The 23,849-nt window shown below is 39.2% G+C and overlaps 1 protein-coding gene across 1 annotated transcript in view; it reads left to right on the top strand.

Moving 5' to 3' along the window:
- The window catches only part of LOC149456268 (vascular endothelial growth factor receptor kdr-like), a 279,835-nt gene that overhangs the window by 225,035 nt on the left and 30,951 nt on the right, over positions 1-23,849 (top strand). Inside the window, exons 22-27 of the mRNA XM_089685194.1 lie at positions 3,869-3,966; positions 11,289-11,411; positions 15,289-15,400; positions 19,564-19,663; positions 21,423-21,528; positions 23,644-23,768. Of these exons, the coding sequence (XP_089541320.1) occupies positions 3,869-3,966; positions 11,289-11,411; positions 15,289-15,400; positions 19,564-19,663; positions 21,423-21,528; positions 23,644-23,768 (664 nt within the window). The remainder of the gene's footprint in view (positions 1-3,868; positions 3,967-11,288; positions 11,412-15,288; positions 15,401-19,563; positions 19,664-21,422; positions 21,529-23,643; positions 23,769-23,849) is intronic.

Consider the following 23,849-nt stretch of genomic DNA (forward strand, 5'->3'; position numbering starts at 1 on the left):
ATTATACACCCTGCATAAGTGTCTGATCACACTATGTGGTAGGAGAGGTTCTAGAGCTGTCTAAACTACGTTGCAATAGGTAAAGCTTCTGGCTGTCTGTTTTAAATTATGTATGGTAAAACCATGTACCTACAAAAAGCTTTTTATAACTAAAGGCCATGAACATCCAATGTCCATGGCTTCAAAAATGCCCATATTAAATTAGGCTGTTTGTCCCTTTAGTTTCTCAGTGTTGTGCAGTCTAATACAATGTGATTGCTACATCTGACAGTGATCATGTGACGGATAATAGAAGTGATCATATAAGAGCGATATACCAGTACCAGTGTGGGCCTAATGCAGCTGCACATTGCATTGTGTCTGTACATTATTCTAAAGAATATCGATTGGTTTCTCAGGTCACTGACCTTCTTGCACATGGGTTACATATACTGTAGGTTCACATGTGATTATTGGTATAGCAGGCCTATGATACAAATATGAGAACACACTTTCTAAATACAGTTGTGTTCAAAATAATAGCAGTGTGTTGAAAAAAGTGAATAAAGCTCAAAATCCTTCTAATAGCTTTTATTTCCATACACACAAATGCATTGGGAACACTACACATTCTATTCCAAATCAAAACATGAAGAAAAATATATCAAATTTGTGTTGTTCCTCTAAAAAAATTGAAGAAAAGTGAATATTAGACTGTTCAAAAAAATAGCAGTGTTTGTATTCTTCTTTACAAACTCAAACATTCACTATGTAAACTGAAAAATGTTTGAAGATTTTGCTTTCCTTTGAATCACTTAATTAATATTTAGTTGTATAAGCACTGTTTCTGAGAACTGCTGTACATCTGTGTTGCATGGAGTCAACCAACTTCTGGCAGCTGTGAACAGGTATTCCAGCCCAGGATGATTGGACTACATTCCACAGTTCTTCTCTATTTCTTGGTTTTGCCTAAGAAACTGCATTTTTGATGTCACCCCACAAGTTTTCTATTGGATTAAGATCCGGGGATTGGGCTGGCCACTCCCTAACATCAATCTTGTTGGTCTGGAGCCAAGAGGTTGCACGTTTACTAGTGTGTTTGGGGTCGTTGTCTTGTTGGAACACCCATTTTAAGGGCATTTCCTCTTCAGCATAATGCAGCATGACCTCTTCAAGTATTCTGATGTATTCAAACTGATCCATGATCCCTGGTATCCGATAAATAGGCCCAACGCCGTAGTATGAGAAATATCCCCATATCATGATGCTTGCGCAACCATGCTTGACTGTCTTCACAGTGTACTGTGGCTTGAATTCAGTGTTTGGGGGTCGTCTGACAAACTGTCTCCGGCCACTAGACCCAAAAAGAACAATCTTACTTTCATCAGTCCACAAAATGTTGTGCCATTTCTCTTTAGGCCAGTCAATGTGCTCTTTGGCAAATTGTAACCTCTTCAGCACGTCTTTTTTTCAACAGTGGGACTTTGCGGGGGCTTCTTGCAGATAGCTTGGCTTTACATAGGTGTCTTCTAATTGTAATAGTACTCACAGGTAACTTTACACCTTCTTTGATCTTCCTGGAGCTGATTGTTGGCTGAGTCCTTGCCATTTTGGCTATTCTTCTATCCATTCGAATGGTAGTTTTTCGCTTTTTTCCACGTCTTTCAGGTTTTGGTTGCCATTTTAAAGCATTTGCGATCATTTTAGCTGAGCAGCCTATCATTTTCTGCACTTCTTTATATGTTTTCCCCTCTCCAATCAACTTTTTAATCAAGGTACGCTGTTCTTCTGAACAATGTCTGGAACGACCCATTTTCCTCAGAATTTCAGAGAGAAATGCACTGTAACCAGCATGTACAACATTTGCTGCCTTCCTTCCTTAAATAAGGGCAATATTTGCCACCTGTTGTTCAAAGGATGAATGACCTCACTAATAGAACTCCACACTGCTATTAATTTGAACATGTCTCTTTCAATTAATGATTCAATTACACAGAATCAGCAGCATGCATGTCATGACTGTTGGGTCTGTTGGATTTCTATTACTCTATTACACCTGCTAGTAAATTATTTGCCATGTAGAAATATCATTTCTACCAAAAACAGTGATTGATCAGGTTAGTGATGTCTGACTGCTATTATTTTGAACACAACTGTAAATGTGATTTTATTCCATAGATGTGGAAGAAATATGTTAAACATGATATTAACTATAATGAAAAAATTAACTATAATAAAAAAAATACCACCTTCTCCTGTTTTGCCCTCAGCATTGAAACATTTATATTTCTTTTACATTCTTTAAACTTGATTTGTTAAAAGTTCGCACAGCTAGTCTAAGTACAGTTTGTGTTTGTAATCTACTGTGTTTAATCTGCTACAAATAATTTCACTATACTTTCCCGTAGTTTTACAAAGTCACTACATCTAATGAGATCTTTCAGTACAGGTTTCCAAGCGGCTATGACTTTCTGAACCGAATGTCAGTTTGTACGGTGTGAAAACCTCAAAGCATATACAACCTTACAAAATTTTAGCTTGGCAGACAGAGTCACGAATAGATTACATGCTGTGCCAAAGACCACACTAGGATTAATTAACAGTCCATGACCACCCAAGTCTGTCATGTAGAGAAAACTGTAAAGGTTCTGTCTGAACGGTAGTAAAATCTGTCTCGGCTTAACATCTTCAGCATGTCACCCTTAAAGATAAACGTCACAAAATTCTTCTTTTGCTGTCATGTTAAAGACACAGAAAGTAGCTGCTACTATAATCTACCAGTTTGTTACATGGACACTTGCAGTGTTCTGTTATCTTCTTATGATATCATTTACTGCAGATCATTGCTTTCTCATTGATTTTATTGAAAAGAATCATGAACAAATATAACCTGTTCATTGCACTTTAATTTTAACTTTAACTTTAGTGATACTAAACCCACAACAGTAAAATCAGTCTGTATATGCAGTAAAGCATGCTTGTTATACTCACTGTGGAACCTAAAAGGTTAATCCTCTACATTGTGTAAAAAGGATGATTTATCCTGTCTTCTCTGATCCTCCCCTTCTTCCACTGTGCCCAATCCATCTGCTGATAGAACAGAGCCTTGGGGGCAAGCTGCACATGCTCAGGTTTGTGTGTATTGCTAGAGTTTTTTTTTCTTGGAAGAGTGCATGTGATCAGCATTGGGTCAATCAGCACTGTCCAGACAGAGGGTCAGGGGTACTGCAACCTCATAGGACAATCAGCGGAGACTGAAAGCTCCTCCTACAAGCTTTAACCAGTGCTCTGCCGGACACTGATAGAAGTCACAAAACTGCTCTAATTGCTGATGAGAAAAGGTATTTAGCAGTTTATATTTACTAAAATAATTGTATTTGCATGTTCTATGTACTGTGGGAGCCCAGATATAGTAAATGCAAGTCATGGGTTTAGTAACACTTTAATTGACATGTTATGCCACTTTTTGGCTGCATATATTGTCAGGTTGCAGTGTTGTATAGAGTAGAACAGGATTAAAACTGTGTTTTTGAACTATGAACAAAGATCTTAACTCTGTAATTTCATGTCATGCAAATGTCAGGGCACTTGTACCCTGTTCTGTAAAGTTTAGAAGTCTGGTCTGGCCTTTTCATGTTCCTAAAAGTTATAACACTATGCTTTATCACAGAGGATCATGCTTCCCTCACACGGGAGCCAAGCCATTCCCACAGAACATTTTATCCCACTTAAAAAGTCTATACTAATTGCAGGAAATATTTAAAGCTGTATCAAAGAAAGATCAAGCAGTTAGCTGGAAATTGCCATTTAAAAGGTGTTAGAAATGATGGCTTATCTGCTATGTGTGTTGAGAGTATTGCTAACTTCAGAAAAATGTGTTATTTTTCAGACCCTGAAGAAATGACCAAGAAGCAGCTAACAATGGAGGATCTGATTTGTTACAGTTTTCAGGTGGCAAAGGGCATGGAGTTCCTGGCATCAAGAAAAGTAAGGATTCCAGGGCTGCACAAACACACCATATAACATTTATTTTCAGGCCAGTTTTAAAGCTGATGTGTTTTAGCTCACCATGGAGGCAATCTCTCATTTTTCCTTATTCTTGGACATATGATTTAGTAAATGGAAAACCTAACCATAAACAGAGCACTTCCTTTTCATTTTCTAACCTCATGTTGTCTTCATCCTATTTCATATTGCCTACATTAAGTCCAGATAGTCCTTGTTTATGTAACATTTTTAAAATGCCACATTTTTAAAAAATTTTCCAGGAGTTATTAAAAAAAATAAATGAAAATGTAAAATAATTAAATGTGTATTGGTGTCTTTGGACATAAAAAAAATGGCTATTGGAAACAAACATTTAAGATATAAAATGACAGTTCACCTAAAATAATATTGCTGTTTTAGGTAGACCCTAGAGAATTAAATTGGTTAAATTGTTTCTTTGGGATTCCAGAGGTGACATCTATGCTCTTGAATTCACAGGCCTGTACACCTGATGTGGGGGACCCATCCTTCCTCAAAAATGTTTAATTTCTACAACAGCCAAACGAAAACACATACAGTACACCTAAACTTTCAGTTTGAGTAGTAACAGGATTAAGGAACTATGGCAGAGAGATCTCCCCACTGGACACCTAGCGATAGAGATATATTAAAAAGGCCGGTGACTCAGCCCAGCAGTTTCTATTTGGAACTGAAATATCACTTTTGGGTAGACTAACCATATAAAGATAGAAACACAGAAAAGTTATGGCAGAAAATGAGAATAGAGAGGGAGCGGGGACGAGCCACGGCTCCATGTGTGAATAGACAGACAGAGCAGTGGGTGCCCCCATAGCAAGCCGCTTGCTGTGGGGGCACCCAACAGGAGAGAGGGGCCAGGAGAGCCTGCAGGGAATCCAAGAAGAGGAGGATCCGAGCTGTTCTGTGCAAAACCACTGCACACAGCAGGTAAGTATAACAGGCCTTTAGAATCACTTTAAACCCATTGAATCCCTCAAGGTCGCCCAGTACTGGCACATCCTGATCCTATGTTACCCTTCATTCTTGAAGTTGATGCGTCTGAGACTGGAGTAGGCATTCTCCTGTCTCAATGTCCTACCCCTGTGGGCCCTATGCATCCTTGTCTCCAGCAGAATGTAATTATGAATTGCGGACTGAGAATCATTAGCTATCATTTTAGCCCTTAAAGAATGGAGGCATCTTCTCCAGGGTACCACTGTGCTGGTCCTCACTTTGACTGACCATGAGAATCTCACATTCTTGTCTGAGGCTAAATGCTTATCTCCTAGAAGGGCTTGGTGGGCCCTTTTTCTGTCATGTTTCAAATACATAGTCTCATTCTTACCCGGTATGAACAATATAAGGGCAGATGCATTATCACGGCAGTTTTCCTCCTCTTCCAAAATGGAGTCTGTTCCTACTTCTGTGATACCTCCGGGCCACATTTTGGCCAGTATTTGCGCCAGTCTCAATTCACCTTTGAGTGAGAGAAATCTGGCTTCTTAGATCCATTCTCCTCCTGGAAAACTTCATGACAGCTGCATTGTCCCCAAGACCTATCATTCTCACAAAGTACCTGGGCACCCAGAAAAAATCAACTCATGTGGTCTATGTCTCAACAATTCTGGTGGCCTAGTCTCCTCACTAATGTAACCACCTTTGTAGCTGCTTGTCCCATGCGTGCTCAGAATAAAACACCCCAACACCTTCCAGTGGGCCTTCTACAACCCATACCCAGTGGAGAGAGGCATTGGACCCACTTGTCTATTGATTTTTTTTGTGGATTTACCTAACTTCCAGGCAATACAGTCACTCTTATGGTGGTTGACCGGTTTTCAAAACTGTCACATTGCATTCTGCTAAAGAATTTGCCTACGTCCAAAGACCTGGCATCAATATTTGCTCAGGAGGTCTTTTGGTTATATGAGTTACCTAAAGTTATCATCTCTGACAGGGATGGCCAGTTTGTGTCCAGATTTTGGTGAGCCCTTTGTGCACAGTTAGGAATTCAGGTTTCCTTCTCCTCGGCACATCACCTGCAGTCCGATGGGGCTGTAGAACGGGCCAACCAAGCCTTGGAACAATTCCTACATTGCTATATTGCAGACCACCATAACAACTGATTGGACCTGTTACCTTGGGCAGTTTTCTCACAATAACACCATCAATGCCACTTCCAGATTATCGCCTTTTATGGCGAACTATGGGTTCCAGCCATCTATGTTGTCTGATACATTTGTTCGGCAGGGAATTCCTGCATTAGAGGAACATCTTCAGGAACTCCGTCCTACTTGGGTGCAGATCCAAGAATCCTTGCAACACTCCAGACAGAGATACAATCTCCATGCTGACTGCCGACACCTACCTGCACCCTCCTTTGTATGAGATACAATCTATCATTGACTGTAGATTTTGTGGACACATAAAATATTTACTTCTCTGGAGGGATTTTGGTCCAGAGGAACGCTCTTGGATCTCATCCTTGGACATGCATTCTCCTGCCTTCCTCCGTACTTTCCATGTATGTTTTCCTCTCAATCCTGATGCCCCCCTGAGGGGGAGGGGTCATTTAGGATGGGATACTGTCAGGGCTGGGCTCCTGCTACTTAACAAGCAGCTCTTTTCTTTTAGTGCTCAGAAGCTGCTCAGCTGTCAGTTAATTACCAGCCATTCAATGTCTCCACAATGACTCAGCTAGATACCAGTACCTGCCTTAGTCCAGCCTACAGCAATCCCTTTTTGCTACTTTAGCAGCTTAGCTCATTTACTCCTTGGCCTCTATGATCTCCAGTGTGTTCCTGCCTGTGTTCCCGTGTACAACACGGTCTGGCTGACTTCTCTTCTGATTCCTGTTCCTGATATTTGCTCCTGACTACACTGACTTCTGGTTTCCTTACCCTGGCTCATCTGATTACCCACTCTGGCATCCAAACCCTAGCTTCTGTTTTGACTACATTCCTGAATTGTGTTATTTTTGCTATTTCATTAAAGGTGTGATTTTAACGGCACTTTCTGTCTCCGCCTGGTTAAAAGTTCCTGATACTACCTTTGCTGGAAGTCTATTCGAAGCATCAGCTACCCTTTCAGTAAAATAATACTTTCTAAGATTAGTTTTGAACTTTCCTCCAGTTAGTTTGAGGTCATATCCCTGTGTTCTTGATCTTGGTTTCATATTGAAAATACTGCCCTCTTGAACCTTATTCACCCCTTTGATGTATTTAAAGGTTTCAGTCATATCTCCCCTTTCCCTTTTTTCCTCCAGACTGTACATATTAAGGTCATGAAAACTCTCTTGATATGTTTTATCCCTCAGACCTTTCACCATTTTTGTTACCCATTTCTGAGCTCGTTCTATCTTATCAATAACTTTTGGTAAGTGAGGTCTCCAGAACTGGACACAGTATTCAAAATGAAGTCTCACTAAAAATCTAAATAGGGAATTCAGGACCTCCTTCCTCCTACTGGTGACCCCTCTAGTAACGCATCCTAGAATTATATTTGCTTTTCCCACTTCCTGGTCACACTATTTGTTCATTTTGCAATCATCTGCAATAAGTACCCCCAAATTTTCTTCCTCTGTAGTGCTGTACCCCCAATGTTGTATTCTGTCAAGGGATTCTTTTTCCCTAGGTGCATTATTTCACATTTAAAAACATTGAACTGCTTTGACCAATCTTACAGCAAGGCCAAATCATTTTCCATGTTACAGACAACTCCAAGGATACAAACCTTATTGCACACCTTTGTATCATCAGCAAAAAAGACATACCTTACCCAACAACCCTTTAGTTATATCACTTACATACAGTTTATATAGAACAGGACCTAGTACAGAGCCTTGTGATACACCACTAGTGACAGGTCTCTGTTCTGTGTGATCCCCATTTACAACCACACTCTGGTATCTATCCTTAATCCAATTGCATATCCAGTGAACCACCCTAGGGTTAAGTCCTAGTTTGTACAACTTTTGCATTGGATCATTATGTGGAACTGTATCAAATGCCTTGCTGAAATTAAGATATGCTATGTCCACAGCACCACCCTGGTCCAAAACATTGGTAATATAGTCATAAAATTCAATCGGATTAGTCTGACATAGTCTGACATGATCTGACCTCAGTAAAGCCATGATGCTTTAGGTCCAGCAAGCTGTGCATTTTTAAGTGATCAATGATCCTTCTTTTCAGGAATGATTCCATTAATTTGACTACAACCAATGTTAAACTCACTAGCCTGTAATTGCCATCTTCTACCTTGCTGCCCCTCTCTACCTTGCTGCCCTTATAAAGATGTATTTATGTATATAATTCTGTGAAAACTATTTTAAATGTTAACCCAGAATGCTTACACACGAACCAATGTGGCAAACACAGGGTATAGTGGTTGTACTTATTTCTAAATCAGAAAGTGAAGGTTAATTGAACATACAAATATGCAGCCCAATACAAAGATCATAAAAAATTCCAGTGTGTACAGCCAACCGCTTATTCAAAAAACAGTGCGCAGTGCAGTGGAAAATAACATACAAACACTGATTCAGTGTATAGAAAGCATTAGTACCAGAAGAGGAGACATAACTTCCCAGCTCATACCATACCTCACCTCAACCCTACCACCCATGGAGGTAGAGACTAGGCATAGTTAGCAGGGTAAATTATAACAATTTGTGCAGTTCGCGTGTAAGACCCAGGGTGACCAACCAGGCCTCCCATAGCTTCTCAATTCTGGGCATCCACGGTGAAGATAAATCAATCTATCATACCTTAAAGTAAGTCCCATATTACCTATCTAATCCCCCTGGGTTGGCAGAATTTCCAGTTTTCAATACTGGAGAATCAATTTGTGGGCCTGAAACAATCCTTTAGAGATTATCTCTATCTGAAGCAATCATCAAGTATGCCCAATATAAATTGTTTCAAGTCTAGCTGTATGTTTGAAAAACAGAATTGAGACTATCTACCACTCAGTACCGATGCAACTTGGAACAACACTACAACATGTGAATGAGGTCTCCATGGTCTCTCTTACCTTTGCTACATTTAGCGTCCTTTCTTAGCCCCATGACATGCATTTCAACCGGGATGTAATGAACTCTTAAAAGAATGTAGAGTTGTGAGAGCCGGTGCAATATATTTAGGGAACAGGTTACAGCATGGCTTCCCATTGCTCCTCCTGGTACTTATTTTTACTATTATTAAAGTTTATATTTTGCTTTGGAATGTGACGTTAAGCTCTGGCCCATTAAAGAACAGAGCAGTCAGTGCATTCACTCTGTATTCTGGACCTAGAAACTCTGACTTCACTGTTTTTTTGTAAGCTCCACTCCATGCTAAACACTTCAAAATGAACCCTATGGATCTGGATACTGTAATCCTTATAGAATTAGGTTTGCATTTCCTTTCTTAGCAGTCCCTAGATGTTTAAAGATGCAGAAGTAAAGACACCTCACTTGAACTTTTCCTTTACTTCCAACATAAAATCTATTTTGAGGGTGAGTGACTGTGGTGCCACAAAAAGATTCTCATGGCATTCAATCGGAGTGCAGGAAAACACATTACATTCCCACCTCTACTAGGAAAGATTCTACACTGTGCCAGAAGGACTTGATGTTAGTACAAACAGCACTTTGACCATTTTCCCACAATATTTAATATATTTGCTTTTGGATAAGAGACATGCTTAGTGGAGTCTGTGCCAACACACTGTACCTCTTTCATAATGGTACTTTCTGCAAATGGTACATTTTTCAATATAGGTTGTCTGTCAGCATAGTGACTATGAGACTATTTAAGGAGTTGAGGATCTTCACACAATAAATTGTGTGAAAATTCACTTCAGTTATCCAATCATGTGAAAAGAAAATTACTTTTGTCACTGTATTTTTTAATTGGATAGTTGTATGAAGATTCTCAACTTATCACCTCCGATAACCTCACACTTTTCTGGCAGGACCTGGCATCTCAGATAAAACATCACAATCTGATAATATGCCACTGCGCTCACTGTTGTGCCACAGCTATGCAATGCACTAAACACTTATTAATCATAAACCCTTCATTGTATGACTATAAATATATTACAATGAGCCACTGTACAGCATGAAATGTTGGTATATGCATACAATATACTGAACCAGAATATGCATTGCCTTGAAAGTTTATAGACCATCTGCCATATACTGCTTTGCTTTGTGTGCATATTTTTTAGTAACTCACAGTCCACCCAGCATTTTATACACACTGAGTTGCAGTACAGTGTACTGTATATGCCTAAACACAATACAATCAACCACTCACAGCATGTATAACGTATTGAACCACTATATACTGTACAGCTATATATAAGCTACTCTAAACCATTGCTTACAATACACTGTACACTTATAGATATGAAAAAACAATTGGTATCTAATGCACTGTACTCCAATAATTCAACAGTAAACCATTGTATACCATTTCTTACCCTATCCCCTTTTAACTACCCTTAACAAGAGTGGCATACTGTCTGTGCTCCAGTACTTGCGCTCAAAGGAGACCAATTAGTAGGTTATAAAGACTCAGGGACAGGTGGTCATAATTAAAGAAGGCTCTACCATCTGCTAATACAGAACCCAATAAAGTGCAAAACATTTGTGGCATGGATTTGAAGTAACAGGCAATGGCAACCACACATGAAGGGATACCAGTGAAGGCACAGCTCAGAGAATGCGGTAGTGAATGACATTATGGAAACAAAGGCGGGAAGCTCAAACTGCTTTGCTCATAGGAGTCTTCTGCACTCTCTTTCTGTGACTGACACGTAAGTCCCCACTAGCATGTACCGAAAAAGAAAGCAAGCTGTATTTAATTTCATTTTCTGTTGGCCTATGACTTCAATCAGTCGTCTGTTCTCCCTTTGAGGACCACTGATCATTGTAGGGCATAGTATGACAACTGACAGTACTGTCCACTGTGTGAAGTTTAATCCTTTCCTGAGGACCCTTTTTAAACCATTCTACTTTGGTACTTCTTGGAGGTTAGCCTGGTGGGGACTTAGGTGTGACTAAAATGGGAAGGGAAAGATGGGGTTCTGCAGAGAGATATAACAGTTGTTGTATTACCAGACATTATACTATACTATACTACTACACATAGCAATGACTCAGGACAGTGAAGGTAGGAATTCTACCTTCCGTTTGAGTAAATCCCTTGATAATATGTAAATAAATGAAGGACTATACTTTGAAGGCTTGGAATGCATGTCTATTGTTCATATTATATCCTGTAGTTATGAGCCATGTCTTTTCTTGCTTTGTCTTAAAGTGTATTCATCGAGATTTGGCAGCAAGGAACATCCTCCTGTCTGAAAATAATGTAGTAAAAATCTGTGACTTTGGCCTGGCCCGTGACATATACAAAGATCCAGACTACGTGCGTAAAGGAGATGTGAGTATTACACTGTAGGAAATGGCCTGCTCTGCATACAGAGATAAATCTTAGGAAGATAATCTATAGTAGATGGGTCAGTTTAAAATGCAATTCAATTTTCTTGTGACTCTGTTTCTGCTTCCCTCATATTTTACCCAAGTGGTTCATAACTAAACTATCCCTAAAATCTAAAATTTGACCAGATCTGCACTTTTCTTTCCCTCCAGTCTAGATACACAGTGACCTTGATTTACTAAAGGAGTGGAGAATGTTCATTTTCAAAGTGAATTTTCATTTTGCAAAGTGAAATTTTACTTATTGAATGAGATTAAACAAAGTTTTACTTTGCAAAGAATACCTAATTATGTGCATTGAAGTCAGTACAGTAGGCTCCATTCACAAAAGGACCTCGCATGCAGTATTCAGGTGTCCGGACACATTTTCCCTAAATATTGCATGCAATCCTGAAACTGTCAATCCACTATACTGTTTTGCTGTATTTACCCCAAAACACTCAAAACACTTGGTACATACCGCATGAGAAGGCGTTAAAGTGGAGGTCCAGTCAAAATAAAAAAATGAAAGTCAGCAGGTAAAAAAACTGTGGATGCTGACTTTTAAAAAACAGACACTCACCTGTCCCTCAATCCCATGGTGTCCTCACCACCGCTGGTTTCACCGGCCGTCTTCTCTCCCTGGTGCCGGCATCTTCAGTGTACACATGCACAAGTAGCGCTGCACTTTGTGAATAGTCCCGTAGTCTTCTGAGACCTGTCATGTGTCCCAGAAAACTACAGAGAGGAAGGGGAGAGGACAAGTTCCGCTTCTGATTGCCTAGGTGATCGCAGCAGAAGTGGGAGAGGGTACCTGTCAAATTCGGGTACCCCCTACTCCCCAAAGGTGCCAATCCTTAACGGGAAGCAGAGGACAAAGCCTTAAAGTGAAACTTCCATTTTTGGGTGGAGCTGCACTTTAAGCTCAATTCACAAACGGAAATAAATAATTAAATGCATGCGGTAATTAAGTAGTAGTCAAGGCATGCAGTATTTTAGAAATGTAAAAATATAATAGGAAATGTTGAGTAGTTTGTGCCTTTTTGGGTCAGTTCTCCCAACAGGAATGCATTGAAACCTAAATGTGGAAAACACTGGGGCTGATTTACTAAAGGAAAAACTTTTTTCAGGCTTTAATTGTTGTCTGTGCCCCCAATTTGATTCACACTCTCTATTTGTCCTGTTTACCATTATCATTGAAAATGAAAGTTTAAGAAAATCACAAATGTTGGGTTGTTCCAACACACATGGCAAAAAATGAAATAATGAAACTAACAGGGGTTCTAACCCTCCATTACTCTATCCAAAATGAAAAAAAAGGGTTTCCTATAGTTCTACTTTAAGGCAAATAGACAATTTGCAAGTTGCTTCAGAGCTTAGTACATAAGGTAAAGCTGTACTGTACAAAGAATACCCAATCACATGCAAGGAAAAAAACAGCATTTGTGCTTGAACATGATTGGATGCTGGAAGACAGTAGAGCTCCACCTCATTTACTAAACTTTGGAGCAACTTCACTTGCAAAGTGCTCACTCTACAGTATGTGCCTTTAGCAAATCAATCACATTACATTTAATAAATATACCCAATTACATGTAGTAAAATATAATTATTTTCTCTTGTAATTTTGCCAGATTTGTAGGGACTTTTTTGTGAATATACAAATACATACATAGTTTTCTGCACCTCCCTATCACTCCAGACATAATCCAATATACATGCATATCACAACAGTCTAATCCCTTGTTAGAACATATATGTCCTATGTAGTGGGGATACTTTATTTTTTCACAATCATTTTTTACAGATATCTTCCCACTGACATCATTGATTTTTTTAGCTATCTGTAAGGGGGTAATTCTTCCCAGTGAACATCACACTAATGTATCATGAGTTGTAAATATAGCCATTTATAGCAGGGGGTTCCTGAGACTGGAAAGTTATTCAAGGTTCCCCTGTGCTGAAAAGGCTAAGAAAGGCTGCTTGAAAGTTATTAATTTTACCTTTCATATCAGGGTGTGTTAAGCTGAAAGTGATCACAAACATCTTTATTACTTAAACTCTTGGCGCTGGCCGCATGCGGCCTCCCAGCGTCTGGGCCTGAACGCCGAGCAGTTGCACTTTTGCGTGCAATTAAGAAAAACATATGTGCTGAAAGCACATGCCCTGTGCGCTCCCAGCACACATGTCCAGTACTCGGGGAATGGTCCCGATCTCCTTTTTCGATCGGGACTTTTCCTGATCATGTGATCACCATGACGGCGAATCACGGCGGTCACATGACCCTCCCGGCTTCTGAAACCCTTGAAGGGCCGGGAGGCTCCGGCTCCAAGGGGTTAAAGTATAGTTACAGCTATGCAGAGCAGAACAAGGGGTCATATTTGGGACCATGTTTTACACTGTAACAAGTAAATGATTGCAATAATGTTTGCATGTGTACACTGTACATGGACCCTATTTGCTGCTGCTGCTCAGAGCCAGCATGTACAGTATATATCTACACTGCATAGCCAGTGGTGGTGCTGCTGCCAATTACCCACTATTGATGTTTATACATTGGCCCTGGCTGAGTCATTCATGTGGTGGTGGAATGACCTTGGCCCATCAATCAGTTAGAATTGCCTGAGGTCTTTCTGTGCCATCACTGCTAAATAACCCATTCAGTGCCCACATGTAAACAACAATAGTATGTAATCAACAATGGTGGCTCAGCTGGCTACATATTTTCATTATTTACTTGTTGACCCTGAGTCAGTCCATTTATGCTGTGTGTATGTAATAGACATGTGCACACCAGAAATGTTCGCTTCATTTCATTTTGGATGCATTCGTTCATTGAAGAATTTTGTTTCGTCATATTCATTATGTTGAACCAATTCGTTTTCAAAATTAGTTTATGTTATTCGTTTCATATTTTTGATGGTGTGGCTGGATTAAAAAAAAGTTAGTAGTTGTTCCAGAATATTGCTATGTATTTCATATATTATCAAATTGGATGGATCAAATCGGAGGGATTCATTATTTTCAGATGCTAATCCAACCCACGAAGAGAAATGGCATGAGTTGCTTGAACAATATCGACTAGCATCATGTGCTTTCAAATTGGCAAATGGAATGAAATTTGGATCCATCCGTTATCCGAATCCGAATTACCGATCAAAGTCAAAAATTTTATTAAATTCCCCATGAGCCCAAACTACTATCTCATTATGTGATGTCATCCTGATAAAATGAATGAAACAAATGCATTTGTTAATTTCATTATAACTATTTTTTCGGATTTGTTGACATTTATTACTATGTCCATTCGTAGATTTGTATACATAAATATCTCCGAAAACGAAATTTTGGTCCAAAAGAAAATCGTAATGAAATGAAACGAACATGTCTAGTATGTAAATGCCAGCACAAACATTACATATGTACAGCATATGCGCACTGTTTTACACAGGATCTCACTGCCAGCAGGATCCTGAATAAATCAATACAACCATGTGACTGATGCCCAATTGTCAAGACCTCCGTGCATACTTTCATTGTATAGAGAACTTTTTATCAGGTAGACATCTATGTGTAAAGTGTTGTTCAGTCACCTTGTACACCTCCAATACAAAAGTCAAGGGCTATGGAAAACAATAGTCGGATGATGTCAGTGACTGACAAGTATAGTGAGTTATGTAAAAGCGCTCCACTTAGTGAAACATACACCTCTGACAATGATAATAACCATCAGCAATCTCCAGACAGTGTTTCTTTTTTTGCCTACACAAACTCCTGGGAGTCAAGAATGAGTGCTCAGTTTATGTCAATGGAATGTTGATGGATGTTTTCCCTCTTCACAGGCTAGGTTACCTCTTAAATGGATGGCACCTGAAGCTATTTTTGATAAAATCTACACAACACAGAGTGATGTGTGGTCTTTTGGCGTGCTGCTCTGGGAGATTTTTTCATTAGGTAAGTTACAGAAATAAACATAACCTGATTTGAATTTTGAATGAGTAATTTGATCTATTAAAAAGCTTAGTGGTAAAAGCCATTGTCCATGTGACCTGATGACATAAAGACTGTAATCCAGTATTGTGTTGATAGATTTCCATTGCACATTCCCAGTGACACAAATACAGAGAACCACAGCTGGGCCTATATCAATTTAAAAGAGCAATAAATATATAAGCTGCAGTAACTATTTACAACTGACTATTCATGTACCTGAGTATAGTAAATTCAACGGGTGTTCAAGTCAAACCGGGATTTTTGAGTTTATATAATAAAAGAACAACTTTCAAAGAGTGGAAACTATTTATTTTTGAATACTCCCCTGCTTTCTTCATACACTTATCGCAGCATTTAACTAATGTCTGGAAAGCTTCGGCATCAAAAGATTTGTCAGTGCGTCTGAACCATCCTAGGACAGCCTGCTTCACTTCGTCATCATTGTATTCACTGTTCCTACAGAAAGATTTGTCTCTTGTGCAATTTCTTGTGCATCGATTCATCATCAGGCGTTTCACATGCTGAATGTTCACAGGAATGACTGCTATGGGTTGGGAGCCACCACGGCCGGGATCATCACTGACTGACGCACAGCTATCTTTGAAACATTTACACCATTCAAATGTCTTACTGCAGCTGAGCGTCTCATCATTATACTGTGCTTGAAGTCTTCTGTAGATATCTGCAGGTTTTGTTCACAAATAACTTCATTACCACACGCTGTTCCATGCATGCACTAATGCTGTTGTCTGCCATTTTCAGTAATGGTCTCTGGACTGGACCACGACACGTGTGCCGCCTATCAGTAATAGGTCACACTTGCCATTTACTACTGTGCGTATTACCGCCATGCTAGCATCCCATTTTATAGCTGTAGAATTAAAAGTCCTGGTTTGACTTGAACGCCCCTTGAATATATGGATTTATTGATATAAATTACACCATCACTAATGTCTGCATTATATAGTTTAAACTGTATGTTCAGAAAAATGTTTTTCTTAGTTTTAGAGTGAAGAAGGGTTATAAACCTTGTCAAGTTTTTACTGTTGTCCAGGCCTCCTTTAGATTTATCCTCCCTTCCTGTCCTTCTGGGTTGAACCATGTAAGATATGATGGTGACTCCCCAAAGTAACATAGACAGAAATGGAGGAGATTTTCTTTAGTAAAGTAGGTAAAGGCTAAAATCCCTTCAGATTTGTATTTCCTCTGTAGCCCTATTGCAGATTTTCACTTCCTGTCTGATGAAACCATTGTCCAGAAAACAGAAAGTAAAGGTATTTCTCTCTAACGGTGTCCTATATTAAAAAAACTGATTGGAGATCTAATCCTTCCCACATCTATCCAAAACTAAAAAATACTATTTTTGGCTAGACATACACTTTAACATCTTGGCGCTGTTGTCACGCAAATATGCAGCCTCACAGAACTGGGCTTCTTTCTGTGGGACCGCATATTTGTGTATCCTTCTTTGTACTGGGAGCGCACCACACAGCACGCTCCCAACACAAAGACTGAGAGCCTTGTGTCTCATACTAATGATCGGGACCCGGAACTTCCGATTACGGGTCACCTGATCATTGTGATAGCCTCTGATTAGCTATCACAGTGATCAGTCAGCCCGCCCCTGTGTTTTCTTTCTCTCTGAATGGAGGAGAGAGATACATTGTATCCTTGCAGAGACAAAAGCTGTGTGTAAAAAAAAAAAAAGATAAATAAACATTAAGAAATAAATGAAAAAATAAAGAAAAAAATACCTAGATCAAGGTTTGATCTAGGTCAGTGCCAGGATTTGTGTTTGTGTTTGGGTCAAGGTCAGGGTCAAGGGTTATGGTCAAAGGTCAGGATTTTTCTTTTTTTTTTAATTAGTATAAGTGTCAGTTAGTGTCAGTGTTTTAGGTAGGACAAAAAAAAAGAAAAATGCACACTAATAAAATACACATATGTATATTACTGTGATCATCAGGAGCTGGAAAATTTATTATGGGTTGCTCTTTGGTGGTAGGTTATGGTAGTAACAAGAAGCACACAGCTAAATTAAAGAAAACCTTTTTTTTACTATTTTGGGCTAGTTTTCCTTGGATAATAAAAAAAAAAATCAGGATATATCCATTATCATTCACCACCAATTAAAAGCCCGATTTGTCCTGAAAAAAAAACCAAGGTATAATCTACCTGGATACACAGTAATTGTGATGATATGTACGGTTTTACTAACACATGTCAAAGTTGCAAAATTTTACTTAACATTAAGATTTGTTTTACTCTTAGGCATGAAGGGATTAAATGAAAGTAACTTTAAGTCAAAGTACATTAGCATTACTATTGATACTGCTTTATTATTAAAGAGAATAAAGAAAAATGTTTAAAAAATTAGCTAGTATCGGTGAATATTCAGTATTCCTGCAATGTTTAAAGAATCAATGTGCAGAATGCAAAATTGATCCCTATCACAAATACACAATAAATGGCTCTTACTATTTTACATCTGCAACTGGGTCTCCAGCATGGTCTAAAACATCATGTCTGGGAACAAGACAGCTTCCTAGAAGTGGAAAATTTTGGCAGTATTTTATTATTGAAGTCCTTGTCTCGAACAGCACAAGCGTTGCTGCGGTTTTGGTGCATTACTGAGTGTTTAGCTTGTCCCACTACATGCCCTGCCAAAACAAGAGCTGGCACAGTCGCTGTATGACACTGTTTGCTTTGGTGTGTGATTTTGGTATCTGAGATCTTCTTGAAAATATAAACAGGTTGGTTAACCTTTTATGGCTATTTCACAAGGCCATGCCTGAAAAATAGAGAGTATAAATATTTCATGAACATACGAGTTTATCTATAAAATGTGTAGAACACATGAAAGATGTTAGATATGCAGAATGGATAGCTTTCAATATATTATTGTCCATCATAAAATTTCTAATAAAGAAAAAAGTCCCCAAAGGCCTTGATGAAACAGGAAAAATCCAAGGATAGCTGATGTGTCACCAATCACTCGCATTAAAGGCTTACCAGAAAGGTATGACCCCCTGTTAAAAGTGGTCAATCGCGCTTTGTTCTATAACAACCAGAAAGGCTGGAAAGCCGAATCTTCCTCTGGATCCCCAAAAGAGAAATGCCAAAGATCCTCCTACAATGATCCCTAGTTAGGGTACCTATAACCAGTCCAAATGGGACCCAAACACATGGCAAAAAACATGCAAAAGAAGATTGCTCCACATAGTGTAAAATCCTTAGTATAACATTTTACTTCAAATATGGTTGCACTCACACAATAATAGAGATAGGTAAGCATGTACAAATGAAAAATCAAATCTTTCTAGCATCAAAAATGGCCACCGGCCAGTCACGCATGCGTAGTAGCGTGTGTACATGGCTCCGCCCTACACGTTTTGTCATAAATGACATAATTAGGGGCACTTACACATGCATATTTTTCACTAATTGTTTGTGATTTTGTTAAGCACTGCACTTTATATGTACATTATTTCTGATTGCCCGGTATCGAGGTGTAGTGTTCAGCTGCTATTTATTTGCACTTTATACTCTTAGCGCAGATTTATATTTTAAATTCTTCAATATATTGTTGTACCCTTTTACTTTCATTGCTCAGTCGTAAGCTTAGTTTTTTTATTTCACAACTTGTTTTTATGTTTGGTGTTAGTTCTTATGTCTGTTTCAATTGTAAGAAACATGACCTGTAACAAAATCTTTGTATACCTTTTTATTGCTGTCAATGTAAGAGGAAGGCCCAAATTTAGGCTGACTTTCTTTTGAAAATACTAGCTCCTTGCTGTCAATCGTTCAGTACTTTTTAAGTCACTGAAATGGAACATGTAGATTAGAATAAGCAGAACTCCTGATCTTGTTCATACTTGTTCCAGCGTATTTCTAGCCAAAACTTTTTTTTGTTTTGAATATTGCCTGGATAGGTCAAAACCTCTCTGAGTTTTTTTTTATTGTTGTCTGTATCCCCTTTGGGAAGATTCATCCTCAATATTTGGCCTAGTGCCTATCTCATTGACACTAATAGACATAATTTCTCATGACCTCCCCATACTTTTTAGAAGGTATAACTAAATTGATAGATGATGATTTTATTACATTTATATTTATTTCTGGTGTAGGTGCTTCTCCTTACCCTGGTGTACAGATTGATGAGGACTTCTGCTGCCGACTGAAGGAAGGGACCCGGATGAGACCTCCAGAGTACTGCACTCCTGAAATGTATGATTATGTTTGTTGACATTACATATTATAAAATACACTATACACTTCAATATGTTGTAAATGCAAATATAGAGTATTTATTGGCAACTTAAAAATTTGACAATAGACGAAGGCCAAATTATACCAATCAATAAAAAAAGGTAAGAGAAAGAACAGATGGATTGGAGAGGTCAAGACCAAAGATTATTGCAGTCATTGTTTATAGGGGAGAAGGGAGGATTCGACTACATCTTGGACTCTACTAGAGAGTAGGCCTTCTTTATGTTGTATATAATTGAAAAATAAAGAAGATAGCAGTTCTATATTATTTATATACAGTCAGGTCCATAAATATTGGGACATCGACACAATTCTAACATTTTTGGCTCTATACACCATCACAATGGATGTGAAATGAAACAAGCAAGATGTGCTTTAACTGCAGACTGTCAGCTTTAATTTGAGGGTATTTACATCCAAATCAAGTGAACGGTGTAGGAATTACAACAGTTTGCATATGTGCCTCCCACTTGTTAAGGGACCAAAAGTAATGGGACAATTGGCTTCTCAGCTGTTCCATGGCCAGGTGTGTGTTATTCCCTCATTATCCCAATTACAATGAGCAGATAAAAGGTCCAGAGTTCATTTCAAGTGTGCTATTTGCATTTGGAATCTGTTGCTGTCAACTCTCAAGATGAGATCCAAAGAGCTGTCACTATCAGTGAAGCAAGCCATCATTAGGCTGAAAAAACAAAAGAAACCCATCAGAGAGATAGCAAAAACATTAGGCGTGGCCAAAACAACTGTTTGGAACATTCTTAAAAAGAAGGAATGCACCAGCGAGCTCAGCAACACCAAAAGACCCGGAAGACCACGGAAAACAACTGTGGTGGATGACCGAAGAATTCTTTCCCTGGTGAAGAAAACACCCTTCACAACAGTTGGCCAGATCAAGAACACTCTCCAGGAGGTAGGTGTTTGTGTGTCAAAGTCAACAATCAAGAGAAGACTTCACCAGAGTGAATACAGAGGGTTCACCACAAGATGTAAACCATTGGTGAGCCTCAAAAACAGGAAGGCCAGATTAGAGTTTGCCAAACGACATCTGAAAAAGCCTTCACAGTTCTGGAACAACATCCTATGGACAGATGAGACCAAGATCAACTTGTACCAGAGTGATGGGAAGAGAAGAGTATGGAGAAGGAAAGGAACTGCTCATGATCCTAAGCATACCACCTCATCGGTGAAGCATGGTGGTGGTAGTGTCATGGCGTGGGCATGTATGGCTGCCAATGGAACTGGTTCTCTTGTATTTATTGATGATGTGACTGCTGACAAAAGCAGCAGGATGAATTCTGAAGTGTTTCGGGCAATATTATCTGCTCATATTCAGCCAAATGCTTCAGAACTCATTGGACGCCGCTTCACAGTGCAGATGGACAATGACCCAAAGCATACTGCAAAAGCAACCAAAGAGTTTTTTAAGGGAAAGAAGTGGAATGTAATGCAATGGCCAAGTCAATTACTTGACCTGAATCCAATTGAGCATGCATTTCAGACAAAACTGAAGGGAAAATGCCCCAAGAACAAGCAGGAACTGAAGACAGTTGCAGTAGAGGCCTGGCAGAGCATCACCAGGGATGAAACCCAGGATTCCATTTAAAATAATTAGAAATAAAATTGTGCAAAAATAACACAAAAAGATTCCTTTGATGTAACAAAAAGTAGACTTACTTCTTTGGGAAGAAAGCGCATTCATTCATTGTTTCTTTCTTAGGTACCAGACGATGCTAGATTGCTGGCAAGGAGTCCCAACAGACAGACCCACCTTTACAGAACTAGTGCAGCGCTTAGGAGATCTACTCCAAGCCAATGTTCAACAGGTTTGTTTATCTGTTGTCTCTTTTTTATTATTATATAAAATCGGGTGCCTCTCATAGTTACATGTTTGTCGAAACAGAGGGAAAACTGAGAGACTTATACCGTAAATTCCTAGCCTTTTTGCAAGTGAATCTTCCTCCTACTTGTGTATTTTACTTTCCAGGTTGTTGTCTGTTTTTGAAGGCGTAAAGCCAAATGTAAATTTTGGAAGGCTCTCTTCTACACAATTCACGAGGCTGCCCGAAACATAAGGGCGTAATTGCTCATGTACTGGACAACCACTTATTTTTAAGAATATGGAGAAAGGCAGGGTTTTTTTTCTGTATATATTTTGATGCTGTTTTCCCAGGAGAAATACAATAGCAATAGGACCAACCTAACTGATCATTAATATCCTCAACAAGCTTTGGCCAGCATTGTCCACTGGTGCCCCGTAAAAGTTAGCTCATCACCCAGTCCAGCTAAAAATGAGCAGATAGGAAGACACCACTCAGCTGGTCACTGAAGATGAAGTGTCTCATAAAGAACAATACAAGACATTTGCTCATGTAGAAAGCTTTAGAGGTTTCAGACCTGTTGTGACCATCTTCTAGAAATTCACGCATATGCTGTGATATTCTTTTTCTTTTTTCTCCATAGAAAAAGTAAAAAGAGAATAATTGGTGTCATTCGCACAAATTTTTTTTTCCCAAGAAAATTGATAAACATCTTTGTGGGTGAATGAGTACTTGAGCTATGCTGTAAGTGTAAGCAAATACTTCAGATAGCAATAGTGCACTGTACTGACTGAATGAATATTTTTCAACTACAGCAGTTCATGACTGGTGGTCTTGGAAAGTCAGCAGCGTATTGGTTGATAAGTAGTTGGCAAATGTAAGCAAGAGCTTTAAGGAGAACATATGTTCTGTTATCAGCAGTGAGAACCTGACTTTTAATACACAACTTGCACCTGTTCTAAGAGACTAAATATGCCAGCAAATTCTGAATCTGAGCAAACAGAATGTTTAATATACTGTATTTACAGTATCTCACAGAAGTGAGTACACCCCTCACATTTTTATAAATATTTTATTATATCTTTTCCTGTGACAACACTGAAGAAATTACACTTTGCTACAATGTGAGTGTACAGCTTGTATAACAGTGTAAATTTTCTGTCCCCTCAAAACAACTCAACACACAGCCATTAATGTCTAAACCACTGGCAACAAAAGTGAGTACACCCCTAAATGAAAATGTCCAAATTGGGCCCAAAGTGTCAATATTTTGTGTGGCCACCATTATTTTCCAGCAATGCCTTAACCCTCTTGGGCATGGAGTTCACCATAGCTTCACAGGTTGCCACTGGAGTCCTCTTGCACTCCTTCATGACGACATCACAGAGCTGGTGGATGTTAGAGACCTTGCTCTCCTCCACCTTCCTTTTGAGGATGCCCCACAGATGCTCAATAGGGTTTAGGTCTGGAGACATGCTTGGCCAGTCCATCACCTTTACCCTCAGCTTCTTTAGCAAGGCAGTGGCCGTCTTGGAGGTGTGTCTGGGGTCATTATCATGTTGGAATAGTGCCCTGCGGCCCAGTCTCCGAAGGGAGGGGATCATGCTCTGCTTCAGTATGTCACAGTACATGTTGGCGTTCATGGTTCCCCCAATGAACTGTAGCTCCCCAGTGGCAGCAGCACTCATGCAGCCCCACACCATGGCACTCCCACCACCATGCTTGTCAGTAGGCAAGACACACTTGTCTGTGTACTCCTCACCTGGTTGCAGCCACACACGCTTGACACCATCTGAACCAAATACATTTATCTTGGTCTCATCAGACCACAGGACATGGTTCCATTAATTCATGTCCTTAGTCTGCTTGTCTTCAGCAAACTGTTTGGGGGCTTTCTTGTGCATCAACTTTAGAAGAGGCTTCCTTCTGGGACAACAGTCATGAAAAGATATAGTAAAATATTTACAAAAACGTGAGGGGTGTACTCAGTTCTGTGAGATACTGTGTATATATATATATATATATATATATACGTATATATACTGCATCCTCAGAGCAGTTTTCTTTTTCCAAACCTATCTTTTTAGCCTAAACCTAACTTGCTTTACATATCTGCCATAGGAGGGAAAAGACTACATTCCATTAAACACTGCTTTAAGAGTTGATGGAGAAACAAATCTGAAACCTGTCAGTGGAGAAGAAAGCATAAGAAACTCTGTGACACGGTGGAGCATGCTGGAATCTGGGTGAGAACTACCACAGTATAGTGATCAGAACCTTAAACACTTTACTGTTCTAATGGTAACTTCAGACCTGGGGCACAATTT

The sequence above is a fragment of the Staurois parvus genome, unplaced genomic scaffold (assembly GCF_062004578.1).
Source record: "Staurois parvus isolate SC_StPar_1 unplaced genomic scaffold, SC_StPar_1.0 ptg000365l, whole genome shotgun sequence".
In the NCBI taxonomy this organism is placed as follows: domain Eukaryota; kingdom Metazoa; phylum Chordata; class Amphibia; order Anura; family Ranidae; genus Staurois; species Staurois parvus.